Source organism: Denticeps clupeoides, chromosome 9 (assembly GCF_900700375.1).
Source record: "Denticeps clupeoides chromosome 9, fDenClu1.1, whole genome shotgun sequence".
In the NCBI taxonomy this organism is placed as follows: Eukaryota; Metazoa; Chordata; class Actinopteri; order Clupeiformes; family Denticipitidae; genus Denticeps; species Denticeps clupeoides.
In genome coordinates, this window is record NC_041715.1 from 11,197,428 (window position 1) to 11,212,766 (window position 15,339).

The following is a 15,339-nucleotide window of genomic DNA, read 5'->3' on the forward strand; positions in this document are numbered from 1 at the left end:
ACCCTGGAGGCTCCTTCATTATGGGGCTTTTTGTTATTCAGTCGACCGGGCCACGCTAATAAAAATCCAATCTAAATTTGCACAGACGGCCTAAAACGTAAATGCAGCCTGATCCTAGTACAGCAGCTTACAACACATGCCGAATGCCATTGGCTGGGTTTTCCAATGGAGAAATGAACAAACACAAGGCCGCATGAATTTATGCTGCATTTGATACAGTAATATGATTCATAAGTGTAGATTTCTTTAATAAGCCCTATCATTAGATTTGATGATGTTTGGACACTCTTGACCATTCATTTTCACTTAAGCTCTATATTTTCATCATTACTAATCTGTTGATTTAATGCTGATTTACACAACTTATCATTAATGCTATGGTAATGCTGTTCATTTTACATTTCAAGAGGGAATTTATTTTATTCGGTGCAGTTCACTCCACTTTATGCTGCACTTACACAAGGCCAGAAGAAAAATGACAAACATGACAGACATTAACGTGGGAATGTATCAGCCCCGTGTCAAAGAGCAGATCCCAATTAAACAGTCTGCGTAAATTCTTTAAACTGATGCATAGCGCAAATTAGCTTATTGTGTAAATTTTGCTATTTTGATGATAGAGAAAAAAAAACATACTTTGCCACAGCACAAAATTGAAAAAAAGGCAGCGAAAGAACATCTATTGTGGATTGATATTATGATGCCACATGCACCTAGGTTTTCAGCCATTGAAACAGACCTGCTTATCTTTAAAAATGTGCCAGCACCACTGATCCATGTAATTATAGCAATCAACCACATTCAGAATCTATTTAAAGAATGTAAATCAGGTCATAGAATGAAATGGTCAGGTATGTCCTCTCGATGATTTGCACTGCCAGAAAATCTACTCACGATCACACATATGGCCTCCATAGGTCCAGTTTCACTCAGGCCTATACACCAGAGCATTATGAAGATGGCAGTAAATGATGCAGTTCCTTGAATGATTGTGTCTCTGTCCTTTTATGAATATATTTTATAACAGCAAAACAGCAGACACTATAAACACTATTCATCTATATACCAATGTGCCACAATTAGACAAGGATAATGTTTTTTTGATTACACATCTCATAAAAAAATAATAAAATATGAATTCCAAACTTTGCCCATGATATTATAGCATTATTCTTTGAACTCCCATCTGGAGTTAAAGGTCCCCTATTATGATTTTTGTTTTGCTTTTATACAGGTCTTAGTGGTGCCCTAATACTGTATCTGAAGTCTCGTTCAGAAAATCAGTCTTGGTGCAGAATTACAGCCAATTTTATCCAGTCCCACAATGAGATTTCCCCAGGACATGCCGTTTTGGTGTCTGTAGCTTTAAATGATAATGAGGAGGAGAGAGGCAGGACGAGGAGGAGAGCGGCCTATAGAAGTGAGCGGGCATTCACAGAAATGACGCCGCAACTAGGAAGTCCTGAGGGTGTTTTTCCAGCAAAATTAAATTAAACCGCTGTTTCTACAGTGTCTCGTGTGACGGAAAAAAAAAATCACATTTGTTTTCATTTTCACATCCAATCACTGAGCAATTGGAACACTTCGCACATTTTCAAGCCATGACTGTAGGTGGAGTTACTTTTTTAGGGGAGGGGTTGGATTTGATCTCTTCATCGGAATTGATCTCTTCATCGATGGTAACTTGAAAGCACGTTGTAAGTCGCTCTGGATAAGGGTGTCTGCCAAATGCCGTAAATGTAAATGTAAATGTAAATTCTCTGGGTGGACAAAGCAGGAGAAATGGGAGGTAACATTTCCCCTCATGACGACATAAGGGGACAAATTGCAGATCCGACCATTTGAGTTGGGCAAAGCACGCGTTATAAATATCGTCACTGAAGGACCATAGACAGGCTAGGGGAACTCGTTTTAACGTTAAATAATCTTACAAAGTGAAATTTTCATAGGGAACCTTAAACATCACCATTAAAAAAGACATTCGATTAATGTTTAATGGTGTTTCTATTATCATTATCATTCCAAAATACATTCTTATGCAACAGAAGCATGCAGGCACATTTGCAATTTGCTATGTATAAAAAACACTAAAAATTTGTTTCTTTTTCTTTCACAGGTTACCCTATTCATTGTTTAACAAGTATTTATTATAAATTATAATGTTTTGATGTTATAGTCAGGGGTGCACATAATATTTTTAGTGAGCTACTCAGGTGAGTACCAGGAAATGGTGTTTGGTACTCACCCCATACATAGCGTGGTCTTAATAAGTGCAGTCTTCCTCACTGTCCTCCTCAGTATTGCTCCCACTGACCTCAGCTTCCTGCATGGTAGATGATGAACATGCTGCAGATGCACCTGCCTGTCCTTGGTTGAGCCTCCGATTAACGGTCTCCATCCACAGGTCAACAGCTGGCTTTGGGTCAAATGTCTCTGTGGTCTGCTTTGACAGGTGAATGTGCAACAGGGCTGAGAGATGAGCGTGTGACAGACGAGATCTGTACTTGGTTTTTATCAAGTTGAGATGTGAGAATCCCCTCTCACAAGCTGCACTGCTTAAAGGCAGTGTAAGAGACAGCTTAACCACCTTGTTGATGTTGGAGTAAGCATCTGGGTTACTTGTATTCACTATTTGGACCAAGTCATACACAGAAGAGGCTCCCAGGCGTTTTCCTGCCTGCTTTAAGCGCATCCATTCTGTCACAGTGGTGTCTTTGTCAAGATGCAAGATGGCCTCATATTTCTTGAGAATGCTGCAAACAGTTATGTTTCCAAAAATGTGGAGGTCTTGCTTTTCCTGAGGCCATGTTGAAGGATCAAATACTAAGAAATGATCACATGACTTGAGGGAGTCATATCTGATTTCAAACTCTTCAATTAACCCCCTGAGTAAGTTTGTCTTGTCTCTGTCAGCATCAGCATTAGAAACAGTGTGTGCTCTGTAGTGGCCCTCACTATCAAGCAGAAGGGTGAACTGTCCAATGGCCACCATGAGTTCATCCTTACATTCTCCAATAATCAGCTTTTCCTTCTGAAACCTAATGGATGTGGTCTTTAAAATGTTGCCAATGTCAAGCATGTTTGACAGAAAGCATTGAAAACGCTCTGTACAGATATGCTGCAAGTCACTGTTATCACTCGTAGCCAGTTGCATTTTAATGGCTGGCAATAGTCTTGATATTTTTAACAGTGTTTCATGCCTCCATGCAGACCACCTGATATTATGAAACTTACCCAGCTTCACAAAGGGGATCCCATTTTCTTCACACAGCTTCTTCAGGGCAGCTATTTTTTTTGCTCCACCTTTTTGCAAATAAAACTGCAGCAGCTTGACCACGGAGCAATTAAATGTCTCACAGTAAGGAACGTTGCGATCAGCAGATTTTAAGCAATTCTCCAGTGTGTGTGCCGTGCACAGAATGTGCACAAGGGATTCTCTAACTGCAGCAAGTTGCCGGAGTTTTGGCACAACGCCGTTGTACATACCGACGTTGACAGCAGCCCCGTCTGTGCACACAGCGACCAACTTTGTTGCCCAGTCATTCAAGCCTGCGTTCTGGAAAAGTCTCACAAGTCCGTCTGTTATGGCCTGCGCGGTTCGATCAGTACCCAGTTCAATCAGTCCAAGAAAGTCCGACGTAAATTCTCCGTTGCTGGACACAGACACAATGTAAACGATTTCCTGCTCAGTTTTTGTGATGTCCTCAGATCCATCAAAAAGCAGCCCCCAAAATTCGGCAGACTGCAATTTGGCTCGTAACTCCCCGCTGATGGTGTGAGCGATGCTCTGCACGATTCGTGTGCCCCCTTCACGTGAATGATATGCAACTCCGACATTTACTCCTAGCCGCTTCAGTAAAGGAATATCCTCAGAATATGAAGACATGGGACGTGCGTGTTTAGCTTTATGGAAAGCGAGGAGAAAAATATTAGACAGAGCTTGCTGCTGTTCTTCATTTAGCTTGTCTCGCCATCTATTAAGCGGGCGACTGGACATTTCTTCTCGGCTAGCTTGTTTATTAGCAATGACTTGCGCCACATTCACATGCTCCTTGCTCTTTTCATGTTTCTCAAATAAAGGATGGTTAAAATTCTTTGAGCCCCTGTAAAACGCACCTGATTTGTCTGCTATATGTGGATGCGAGCGGCAAATCTTGCACCACATTTCAGTGCGCTCACTGTTAGCTTCCAGCCACTGCACATCTTGGAGCCACTTTTCCGAAAAAAATCTTTTCTTCGGCTCTGGCTCCGGTTGGCGTTTCTTAGCTGGTGGCGAAACGCCAAAGAAGCTGCTTAATGTCTGTTGTTTTTTGGACATTTAGTTGGTGACAAGCAACGTGTAAGATTAAATGAGATAGTGGTGTTGAAAACGTGATGGTCAAGTACGCAAAGGCGCGTGGTGACACAATTGTCACTACGCATTCCTAATTTTTGTCGCGCATGCGTAACTGCGTACCAGTTATGTGCACCCCTGGTTATAGTCACATTACAAAAAATAATAAATCTGAGTTAAATGGCTGCATGCTTTTTTTAAATAGACAGATGTTTAAGATAATAAGTTATGAACATTTCAAACTTGCATAAAATAAAATTGTCGAGAATTTAAGTATTTTGACTTCGGACTATTTTGTGGAACTTATAATAAACTGCCATTTAATGGCATTTATTTCTTTTACAGAGAGTAAACCATTGGCTCCCTGCCTCTGTCTCTTTAATTGTAAAGCGTTTACCATATTCTGTCCCACCGGTGCACCTTATCTCAGGTGAGGAGGTAACACAAAGCGTGCCTGGAGCATCATGGGAGACTCTGAGAACATGAAGATTATGGAGGAGGAGCATCTGCCAGTCAGCTTAGAGCAGGATTTGCTGTTTCTGGTCCGGGACCAGGCTGCCCATCGTCCGAATGTCCCACAATTCAACTGAAGTCTATGCAAATGGTTGAGTGCGGCACTCTCTAACTTTACCTGACAAAAACAGTGCTTGAAGCCATGTACAAAGCTTACATTCCGAAGCTGCTGTCAACAAAAAGGTGCAGCGTATTATGTGATAAGTGTTGCGTCGCCTTCTTTCAAGTCCATATTATCAGCTCTGAAAAAGGGGAGAAAGTCTTTAGGCTTCATGGGAGAGTCTGGCAACACACAGATTACAGAAAGGGTTGCATCACCCCGAGGGCTTAGCCATGGATTTGTTCAGCGAGCAGGGAGTTCAGTGTAGCATAAAACTGTGAGTTTCTTTCTATATTGGTGTGTTCTGATAATCCTTTGACACACCAACCTGCATCCACTTTTGAAGGGAGAAGCCACCATGGCCAGGGTGTTGATCAGATGATCTTTACTCAAGTCGGAAAGCTTGTGTGGATGGCAAACTGCTGAATTTGGAGACTACTGAATTCTGAGTCAATGAAAGATGGGAATCAAACGTCTGATCCACTGTCTGATCCAGCTCTGGGACCAGGGGGAGACACACTGTTGACATCACTTACTATTGTAAGTGATGTAAATCATAAATTAGTATTCAATTTGCTAAATCGAAAAAGGATTGTTTAAAGAAGTTTAAAGATTTTTTTTTTTGGAATTTGAACAGCATTTTCTAACAATTTGCTGTTTGGGAAGATGACCACAATTGTGATCACATGTTGTAAATGGTGAGGGAACCATCATTACAACAAGCCCCATGCTTACCATGTAGCACTTCGCTTAATGGCAGTTTGAAGATTTGCCCCGTTTGTTGCACAGCCTGTATGATTTTCAGTGCTATAATGATGACCAAATATTGAGCAATAGAATAAAAAATACAGGTTATAGTTAAAAGTACCATGACTGTTTAACATACACTCTACAACTACAGTACCATTCCACCACTCAATATGCCTCATAAATATCCAATAAAAACAGGCCTAAAGAGCAGGTTAAAACAGGTCTGCCTTTTATTTCCTAAGTTAATTTCTTCCCCCAGAGCTGTCTCACTCACTCCTGTTTTAATTGCTGTGTTTCACTGTACATTGGGGCTGATTAAAGTCATTAAATGTTTACCCAGTTTGCACTTCCTTAAATGCCTGCAAACAATTAATTATAAAGGCAATTATTTCCAGGTATCTGTGTGGGTCTTATTTAGCTAATTACCTCAGTCACTATTTAATTAGATCTCAGACAAACACATTTAAGACGGCAGTAAACTGCAGTAAAAACAAAAAGAGACCCACCTGACTCTCTCTCAGTAATAACACTGAAAATATTTAGTAAGCCATCACAGTAAGTATGCTGAAGAACTGAATAAAGAGTAGTGAACCTGAAATGTTCAACCCTTTCAGTGACAGTGTTGGGAATGTAAATTAAGGCACAAATGAACATAACATTAGCATTCACGATTCTGAACACGATTAATAAACACATTTCTCATTCTGATTCGATGGCATATTTTCTTTTAGAACTTAAGTAAGAGCGACAATTAAATATATATTTTCATAAATAATTTGATGTTTTACTGTATAAATGAATATAAGAAAAATCATACTGTAGGGAGCATCTCTGAACACCTAAGTACCATTAACTCATGTATAATGGTAATGGTACATGGTTAATACTCAATATGTTATTGTGATTTTTTCCACAATTTTACTCTTTAATATTCATTTAAGCATTTTAAATGGCTGAAATATAATTTTCATTCAGGCAGCAGTTTGAAGCTATATACAACTATATTTAAAGAGATTCAATACTTCATGCTTTTAAAATATTGTAAAAACAATTACTTAGTACTTTTAGCACTCTCTTCCCTTTTCCTGCCACTGTCCTTGTCTGAATCAAAATGTCATCTTCACACAGACTTCACACAATAATAAGCAGTAATTTAATTTATTATGTCTGGATGTTTTGAGACCCCCCAGTTTGCATACTATGGGGTGTCAAAGACAAATGTAGTCTTCACATGTGGGTAATTCTGCAAAAACATGAAAGGCCTCAAGTTCCATCAGGCAAAGACGGGCTTCAACATTGCACAGGGCAATCTGGTGAGACAGAGCAGAGGCTGGGGCTGGCAGTACCCAGAATCTCCAGGCACACAGAACATGACGTGTGGGCAATAACACGTCATGTATCATTGAGGGCAACACATCTTGAACTTCACAAACTGGTGGTGCTCACACTGCAAGCGTACCATGTCCCAGAGAGATTCCAGTACCTCCAGCAAGAGTACTTCAGCCATTTCAGGATGTATTTCACCTGCATTCTGGCAAGCAGCATCCAGCAGGCTCCAGTTCATAGACGATAAGTCCTAGAAGGTCAGTTTATTCTGAAAGATCAATGTCAAAGTTGTCTTTGTGAAACACTATACCACAGGACACAGTGACACAACGAAATGCATCCTCTGCATCAGTCACCTTAGTGAGCAGTGCCTCAGGCACCTCAGTGGCACCGTGGCAGTAAGGGATTCTAACTGGCAACCTTCCGGAAACGGGTCCATTTCCTTACGCGTTAGGCCAACAACTGTCCCAAATAATTACAGGTGCCAGGATGTGTCAGCAACGCATCCATAAAGAACATGAGATCCAATGAGATTGTATAGATCCACAGAGCTTAATGACAGAGAGAATGTGAAGGAGATGCTTGATCAGGCTGAAGCTTGGCTGCAAGCTTCTGTCTCTAGGAGTGGGCTACCCTATGTAGCTCCCAAGATGTCTTTGCCCACTTCTCATGTATGAGGTGCTGTTATCAACAGTTAAAGCCTCGGAAAGGAGGATCAACACCTTCCTTTTATGATGGATGTCAGTCCATGAAAGATTCTCTTCAATTGGCCTGTTCCGTTCTGGAAGCGAGCCAATAACATCTGTGCTTATAAAGAGTTGAAGAGTTTAAGGTGTCTAAAGCCTGACAGGGGATAATGCTACATGACAGCAGCAACCAATTAGTCTACCAAGCAGATATTAACATCTGCTCTGGACTGAAGTAAATGGCAAGCAGGCTCTGTGGCAGATGCAGATGTAAGGTGGGGACTGTCAACCAAGGCAGGCTGGGCCTTCAAGTTTTAACCGATGCAAGGTGGAGGGATGCATATGATAAAGGTTACTGCACTCTAGTCTATGAAGTCTGGGATTTCACCCACCATTGAGGTGAGAGCAAACAACTCATTGCATTACAGACAAAAGCTACACTGTAGTACTGCACTGTGTAGGACTAAAGGGCAAGAGCTTGTAGAATCATGTCATTGGCCAATGTAACCGCAGACTTTGCTTCTTTGCGTAGTTCACAGCAGACCATCTATCAGGGAACCTGGGACTTGGGTTGCCAATGACCTTGCTTAATGGTCCAACTGTTGGGACTCACAAAGTTCCATTGAAAAATCCCAAAATCCACAAACCACCGACTATGACTATGAGATCCATACTATGAGTTCTCATTGTTTTAAAAGCATCCTGAGACTTACTTTTGGTGTAAGAAATAGGGCTGACCATGTTAATTGACAGGCTCTTTAGACCTGAACTAAATTTCATAAAACTGCACTCAGTTTGATGTGAAAAGAAGCACAAATGTATTTTTCATGCGAAAACCCAGGGGTTAATTAAGCTTTTTTTCTGGAAAAATGTCAACACGAGTTCCTGTTTGTGCTATAGGCCGCTCTCCTCCTCATTAGCATTTAAGACCTTTAAGGATAAGTTACTATTAAGTTATTTTTTTAAAGATGATTTTGCCACTTACAAATCCTATAAAGGTAGCACTGAGCATACTCAGTGAAAGATCCTATATTTGGGATCATGTAAAAGTTTTGGGTCTATTTAAAAAAAAGAGGACCCAGACACACACATTAAACATCAAATAGGAGACATTTGTCCCTGATTGGTCCCCAATGTTACAGAGAAGTTATTGATGTCTGCAGTGAGATCTCGATTGGGCTTTCTGTAACATTCTGAATGGCACCTTTAGGGAACATGCTCATCTGGTACATTAAAAATGTCTTTAAAATGTCCCTGTAATATACCTGCTGTATCCTTGGGAGATTTCTAGAAATGGAATCTTACACATTGAAGTTTAGGGAATTTTTGGAGATGACCTTTAGGAGGGTATACACCTACTAATAACTTGATTTCTAAACACACAGACACCTTGCACTGTCAGTCCTCTTCTCAGACTTATACATAGATATTTTTATTATCAGGACACTTTTATGTACATTGGAAAATGACACTGGATTACAGGCGTAGCATGGTACAGAGGACTTCAATTCTCAGGGCAGCAAACTGGGCTGAAAGTCAGGAAAATCTGTTTTCCCCTCCGTTCAGCGATGGAACAAATCAGACTGATGGATGGCATGGAAAATTCCAGAACACTCTATGTTGCTTGGCAAACCCAGACTACAGTAAGAAGTGATAACATCAAAAAACAGTCAGGTGGAGGTACTTGCACATCTGAAAAAAGAGAAAATTGAGTAAAGAACAGTGGGACAAGGCCATTGTTCTGTTTGCTTTAACCCCACGGCTGAGAAAGAAGCCAAAAAAACACCTTTAAAGTTAAAACACAATGGGACACATTTCCCAGGTGTTTTTTAAGATGTTGTTCATTTGATGTGTTCAAGAACGTCAGATTCACTAGGTCCCCAATCAGAATTTAAGTCATCCTGAATGAGGAAGTGGGATGCATGAGACCTGTCAATCATCGCTATTGGCTCCCCCCACTTTAAACCCATCTGGAACATTTGCACAGGGCAGTAACGTACCTGTGCCCACCCACTCCAGAGGACAAGACACACATACACACAACCCATTCACTCACATGCCCATACCTGGGAATCGACAATTTAGAGTCACCAATTCACCTATCATGCATGGAGACCCAGAGGAAGCCTGGGCACGTGGGGAGAGCATGCAAATGCCACACACACCAAGCTGGAGCTGGGATTCAAACTCACAACCATGGCTGTGTCGCTAACCACCACACCACCATGTGACCCAACTTAGTTTATAAAAAGGTAATCTTCTGGCTGACAGAAATAATTACACACCAGCAATAGAGCAGTTAGTTTCTCCTCTTCAGCAAGCGGATCTAATTATTTATGTAAATCCTGAGGACACACTTGACCTGACATTAGTGAACAAACTCAACGCTATGTTTATTACAGCGCTTTGAAAATAGGGCTCGATGTTGTTTATCATTTAAACAACCATTTTACCATTTTAACCCCATAATCAATAAGTACTCTGGAGATGTTTAATGGGGCATTTTGTCACTATTGACATTTTCCTCTTGTAGTTAAATACCTACAGACTGAATGTATGTAGCTGAAAGGCCACAAAAGGGGAAAACACAATTATTAAACAGTGCAAAAAAATGCTACACCAATACCATATTTTCCAGCATCCAAAACTGCAGCACACACATTATGCACAGATGGCCCAAGATTAATGAACTAATGTGTGAACCACTAAATGTGTTCCTGTATGACTCCAATGGTAGAGAAAAATGGTTTTGTACACTTGTGTATTTACATATGGAACTGAAGAACAGTCGTAATACAGGGAGAGTGTATTACTTTCTACAGCGTCTCATAATGCTAGAACAGATATAAACACGTCCACATATACACATATGGGGCACTGTTTTTCAAATGGCCACTAGGTGCAGCCTACCGCTTTCTAGTTTCTCTTTCCCAAGATACAGATAACTAACAAATATTTGGTTTATGTGTAATTAATCTGCTTTATGTGCCCCCTATTTATGGCATAGTGCTGCGCTTATCGGCAGTTTGAAAATAGTGCCCATACACTCTTTCCCCACACTTCAGCCAAGACGAAAATAAAATTCTCTATTCTGCACAATGGTACTGCAAGAATCATTTGTTAAAAGTAGGATTCCACATAACGTGATGCATGAGAAACAAATGTGCAAGTGGGCAGCAGTTTACATCCAAGGCTTGCACATCACCTCAACTGTGATCCACCATCAGTGCAGACGACAGCAGGAAATGTGTTGTATAATAAAATTATACACTTGTGTATAATTTTGTTTTGTTGTTTTGTTTTGTTGTGTATAATTTTGTGTATAAGTTTGTCAGTGCTTTCCTGTGTATGGGGGAACCTTCAAGACCTGCTCAGGTTGAAGAATGACATGCAATGACAGTGGCTCACTGCATGGTCAAGGAAGGAGAAAAGAAAACGCACACACACTACATCAACCCAGAACCACAACACGCACATTGGCAAAAGGGCCTTGAGCAGCACATTCCTTCTGTCTCTATACATCTTACTGTGACATTGTAGTACTGGATGGGTTAAATGAAGCTGTGTTTGTGTGTGAGCCCTCTGAATAAAGGCTGAAATTCCATACAGCTGTACAGAAGCACAAAGCGTGGCAGTCATTTTTACGTGGCAAAAGCAACAGCAGAGCCTTTTTTTTACTGTCACCCCATCCCTACCAAGGAAAAGAAAGTACAAACAAAAACAATAATGATCATAGAAAGAAGTCACCAATCAACAAGAGACATTTTCAAAGGGACGGGCATCTTCCAACATGGATTATCACTTAAAAAAAAGAAAGAAAACTCAGATATGGTTTCCCCTTCCCTCTTATATACACAGTACCCCTCCATGTGCTCAGATGAGCGGTTTCTAGCTAAAATTTGCATGTATTATTGTTGGTTCTTTTCTCCCCGTTTTGTGTTCATCTGCTTGTTAATTTTTTTCTATTGTGTGTTTTTGCTTGGTTTTGGTCTCAGTGTAGTTTTGTAGTGTAGTTGGTCTCAAGTTTTTTTGTTAGCTCCTTTATTACGCTTTACTGTCTTCTTGCGTCGTGTGAAGCCTGTCGCTGTGCACTTTAATCTCGATTGTGTCTGGCTTCAGTGTCTCCTTGCCATTCTCCTCCTTCAGGGGCAGCTTTCTGTGGGGAGAAATCAAAGAAAACAAAAAGTTACCAGTGATGACGCGTTGGTGTTCCCCTTCCAAAATTCTTTTGAATGGCGATTTTGTGGAAGTCACGTTTTCTCCAACCCACTCATACACTTTTGACCTCCACGTACACTGAATTTTTAGGGGTAGTGTGAGATTTAGGAATAAAAAAAATCTTAAGAATTCAAACACAGCGTTTGTCACTTTTATGGATATCTAAAATTTGAGTGATCACACAAGGACATTTCCACAAAGTTTTAATATCAGAATATTATGGCATATTAAGTACACATCAATAGTAGGAACCAGACTTTTTATGATCTCTATTCCCTAGTTTTACTGAGATGTGTTTATGTGTGTATGCATTTGAGCTCCTCACCCTAACAAGGCTGATAAGACCCCATCTCAGGAGTACCTGAATAGATGATCTGATGCAGGCCATGACCTTACACTACCACCAAATGTTTGGATGCACCTACATTTGTGGCGGTTATCAAAACTACAAGGATATGGTATCCTGTAGCAGGATAAACCAAAGTGTGCTGGTCTGTTTCCCTTCATGTCTGCTATGTTCACTATTGTCATCATTAAAAAGATCCATGTTCATCTTTTGGGTGGTTTTGAGAGATGACATACATCTTACTAATTATTATAAAAAAATTTGTGCAAAACAACTGATACAGAATATGCAATGTGAATCAGATTGTTTTATATGTTTTATGATTCCTGTTTATAATACATTTATTACACATTTATAACCATGGTTTTCAACCTGTATGGACGTCAGTATGCTTGTATCTGTGTTTAAAGCCTTGATTGTTGGTATTTCAGCAAAAAGAACATCTCTTAAATCCCATGAGACCTGAACCGAATAAATGTAAAGGCCAGTGTTACCCATCACGAGATTGCTCTGATATCAGTCCAGATAAGGCAGATAAGGTTGGAACAAGAGGGACAGGGCCATGCTCACGCACCGCGTAATGCAGGTCATGCCTTAATGTGCTCCTTTGTGTAATCGCAGGATCTTACAGAGGATCCGAAAGCATTTATCCACAGATCAAGCAGTGGTTGTGCATGGCTAATCTCAGCACGGAGATCTGAGTGATGAAGGAGTCAGGGAGGCAATGTGGGAGGCGATTGTGAGAGTGAATGAAATACATTATCTCAGCTTGTGACAAAACATTTCTGTTAAAGAACCACTTAAAGAACTGAGCTGAAACTAGCCAAAACATTGTCTGCCATCTGTTGATACACATCAAAGTTCCACGAGTTGTCAGGAGAGCAAAGTAGTCCCTAGTTACTGAAGTAGACCCTAACTACTCTGAACTTCAAGAATTTGCATCACCCCCTTGAGGTTTCCAAAGGTCAGAATGCATTTTAGGCTGATTTAAATGGAAGCTTGACTGAATTAATTGGAAACAGATTTTTTTTTTGATAAAGTAATGTACATGTCTAAAGTACAGATATTTCATAACAGTTAAAGTAGCATATATGTAGATAGATTGATTGATAGATTGATTGCCACTGAGCAAAGCACTGTCCCCAAACACTGCTCCCCGGGTGCCTGTCATGGCTGCCCACTGCTCACTAAGGTGATGGTTAAAAGCAGAGGACACATTTCGTTGTGTGCAACATGTGCTGTGCATAGATAGATAGATATATAGATAAATTAAGAAGCACATCTGCTAAATGAATGTACACATAAATGAGAAGACAGACTCACAAGTATGCGGCTTTTCCTTCCTCCATCTCTTTGTTCTTGCCACTGGTGGCCGTCTTCTTGCTGCAGAGCTTGCGGGTGATGCACATGAGCAGGCCACACTGGCGCAGGAAGAAGCAGCTGACATCCACCACGACCAATAGCAGTAGCAGGCCGGCTACAGCCAACCCCACCACTGCACCCAGGCCCAGCTCACTGAACAGGGAGTCTGCTGAGACAGGATGGACAGAGCACCGTCAACATATAGCACTTATACCACAATTACAGTACACAGAGTGGGTTGCGTATAGTCCAGAGGTCACCAACCCTGGTCCTTCAGGCCACCAGCCCTGCACGTCAAAGATCTTTCCATGTTCCGTCACACCGTCATTTAACTCGAGAGCCAGCTTCATAAAACTGAGGGGAAATATAGCAGTACTGCACAGAGGGTGCACTCTGTTCATGATTATTGGCTGACGTGTTGTGGAGGTGGAGCGCAGACTACTTATGTCACCACATATTCTATGTTCAACATGTACACATTCTATATAGAACACTGGCTATAAGTAGTTCACTTTCCGTAAATGCTAATTCCTAAACAGGGTCATGGCTGTTGGAGCCCATCCCGGGACACTGGGCACAGAGCGGGGCACCAGCACACTGCAGGTCTGAATGATCTGAAGTGACACGAGCTATGCTTGGTCTTCAGCAAAATATTAAAAATACAACTAAAAAAACAGGCATACTGAGATTGGGTTGGTGACCTTGTTCAAAGTCATCAAAGCGTACTGCAAGAGACAATCAGGCCAAACTACACTTGATAGTGTCATTCTCAGAAGAAAATTCCATTAAAACAGAACGTTCCTGGACACACCATTTTCCAAACACATCAATCATGTATTGCCATCTGCTTCTCATCCAATTCCTCTCTGGTTTGATGCAGGCTGTAGCGTGTTGGGAGGACGGACAGGAAAACAGAGACTGGGAGGGAGAGGTTAGGTAGTACACAGCAGCTCTTGCCAATTTGCTAGGAAATCAGGCACAATGAGAAATGTGATGAGAACATAATTTGTAACTGGCAGAAAGTGAAAAAAGCAGGTGAATAAGGGGGTTGCTGCGTGTTTGTCGCCTCTGCTGTCGTAGCACTCTGACATGGGGAAGGTGAAGGTCCTGCTTTGTTTCATAATGAAATTGGGATTGCTCAACTTAAACACAAATTGCTCAGAGGTACAGGGCTGGTAAGTATGTGAAGCTTCCAAAGCAACCTCTTCACAAATAATGATTCGGGTACTGCTCGTGATATACAATGTGTTTGGCCACCGCCTTGCTGAGTGATCGGCATTCATATCTGTCCTTCTAGGCTCCATTCCCCCTGTCAGCCTGTGAGAAATGTGTCGCCTGCTTCTGTGTGCTCATTTGTTGTTGATTTATAATGCCATTAAAAGCTCAATTTAGCATCTCGTTAATATTACTTATCCTGAACTTCCATTCGTCCACATCTGGGTTCAGTGCGCCTCAATTAATTAAGACTCAGATATGTGTGGCCATAACTCAGGACTGACTGGTCGTGACCGTCACTGAAGAATGGCCTGTGGGTGGGATCCCCGCAGGAGATTGACAGCTTAATGAGGGATATAATCATGTGTGTTAACTAATTAGAATGCCTCTCTGGACCACGACTTTGAATTTGGATGCAAATGTAGCAGTTTTTGCTTTAAAGTCTGCAAAGTCTTTAAAGTGAGTATTCATGCTTTGATCACATGGTCTA

General features: G+C 41.1%; 1 protein-coding gene across 3 annotated transcripts in view; it reads right to left on the reverse strand.

Moving 5' to 3' along the window:
- Positions 1–9,154: 9,154 nt before the first annotated feature.
- Positions 9,155–15,339, reverse strand: part of LOC114796558 (neural cell adhesion molecule 2) — a 182,771-nt gene continuing 176,586 nt past the window's right edge. For 2 of the 3 annotated variants that reach the window (XM_028990813.1, XM_028990811.1), the window contains exons 16-17: positions 13,596–13,803; positions 9,155–11,864 (exon numbers count right to left, since the gene is read on the reverse strand). In XM_028990813.1, coding sequence (XP_028846646.1) covers positions 11,753–11,864; positions 13,596–13,803 — 320 coding nt within the window. In that variant the 3' untranslated portion in view covers positions 9,155–11,752. The remainder of the gene's footprint in view (positions 11,865–13,595; positions 13,804–15,339) is intronic. The other variant, XM_028990812.1, reaches the window with a different exon arrangement.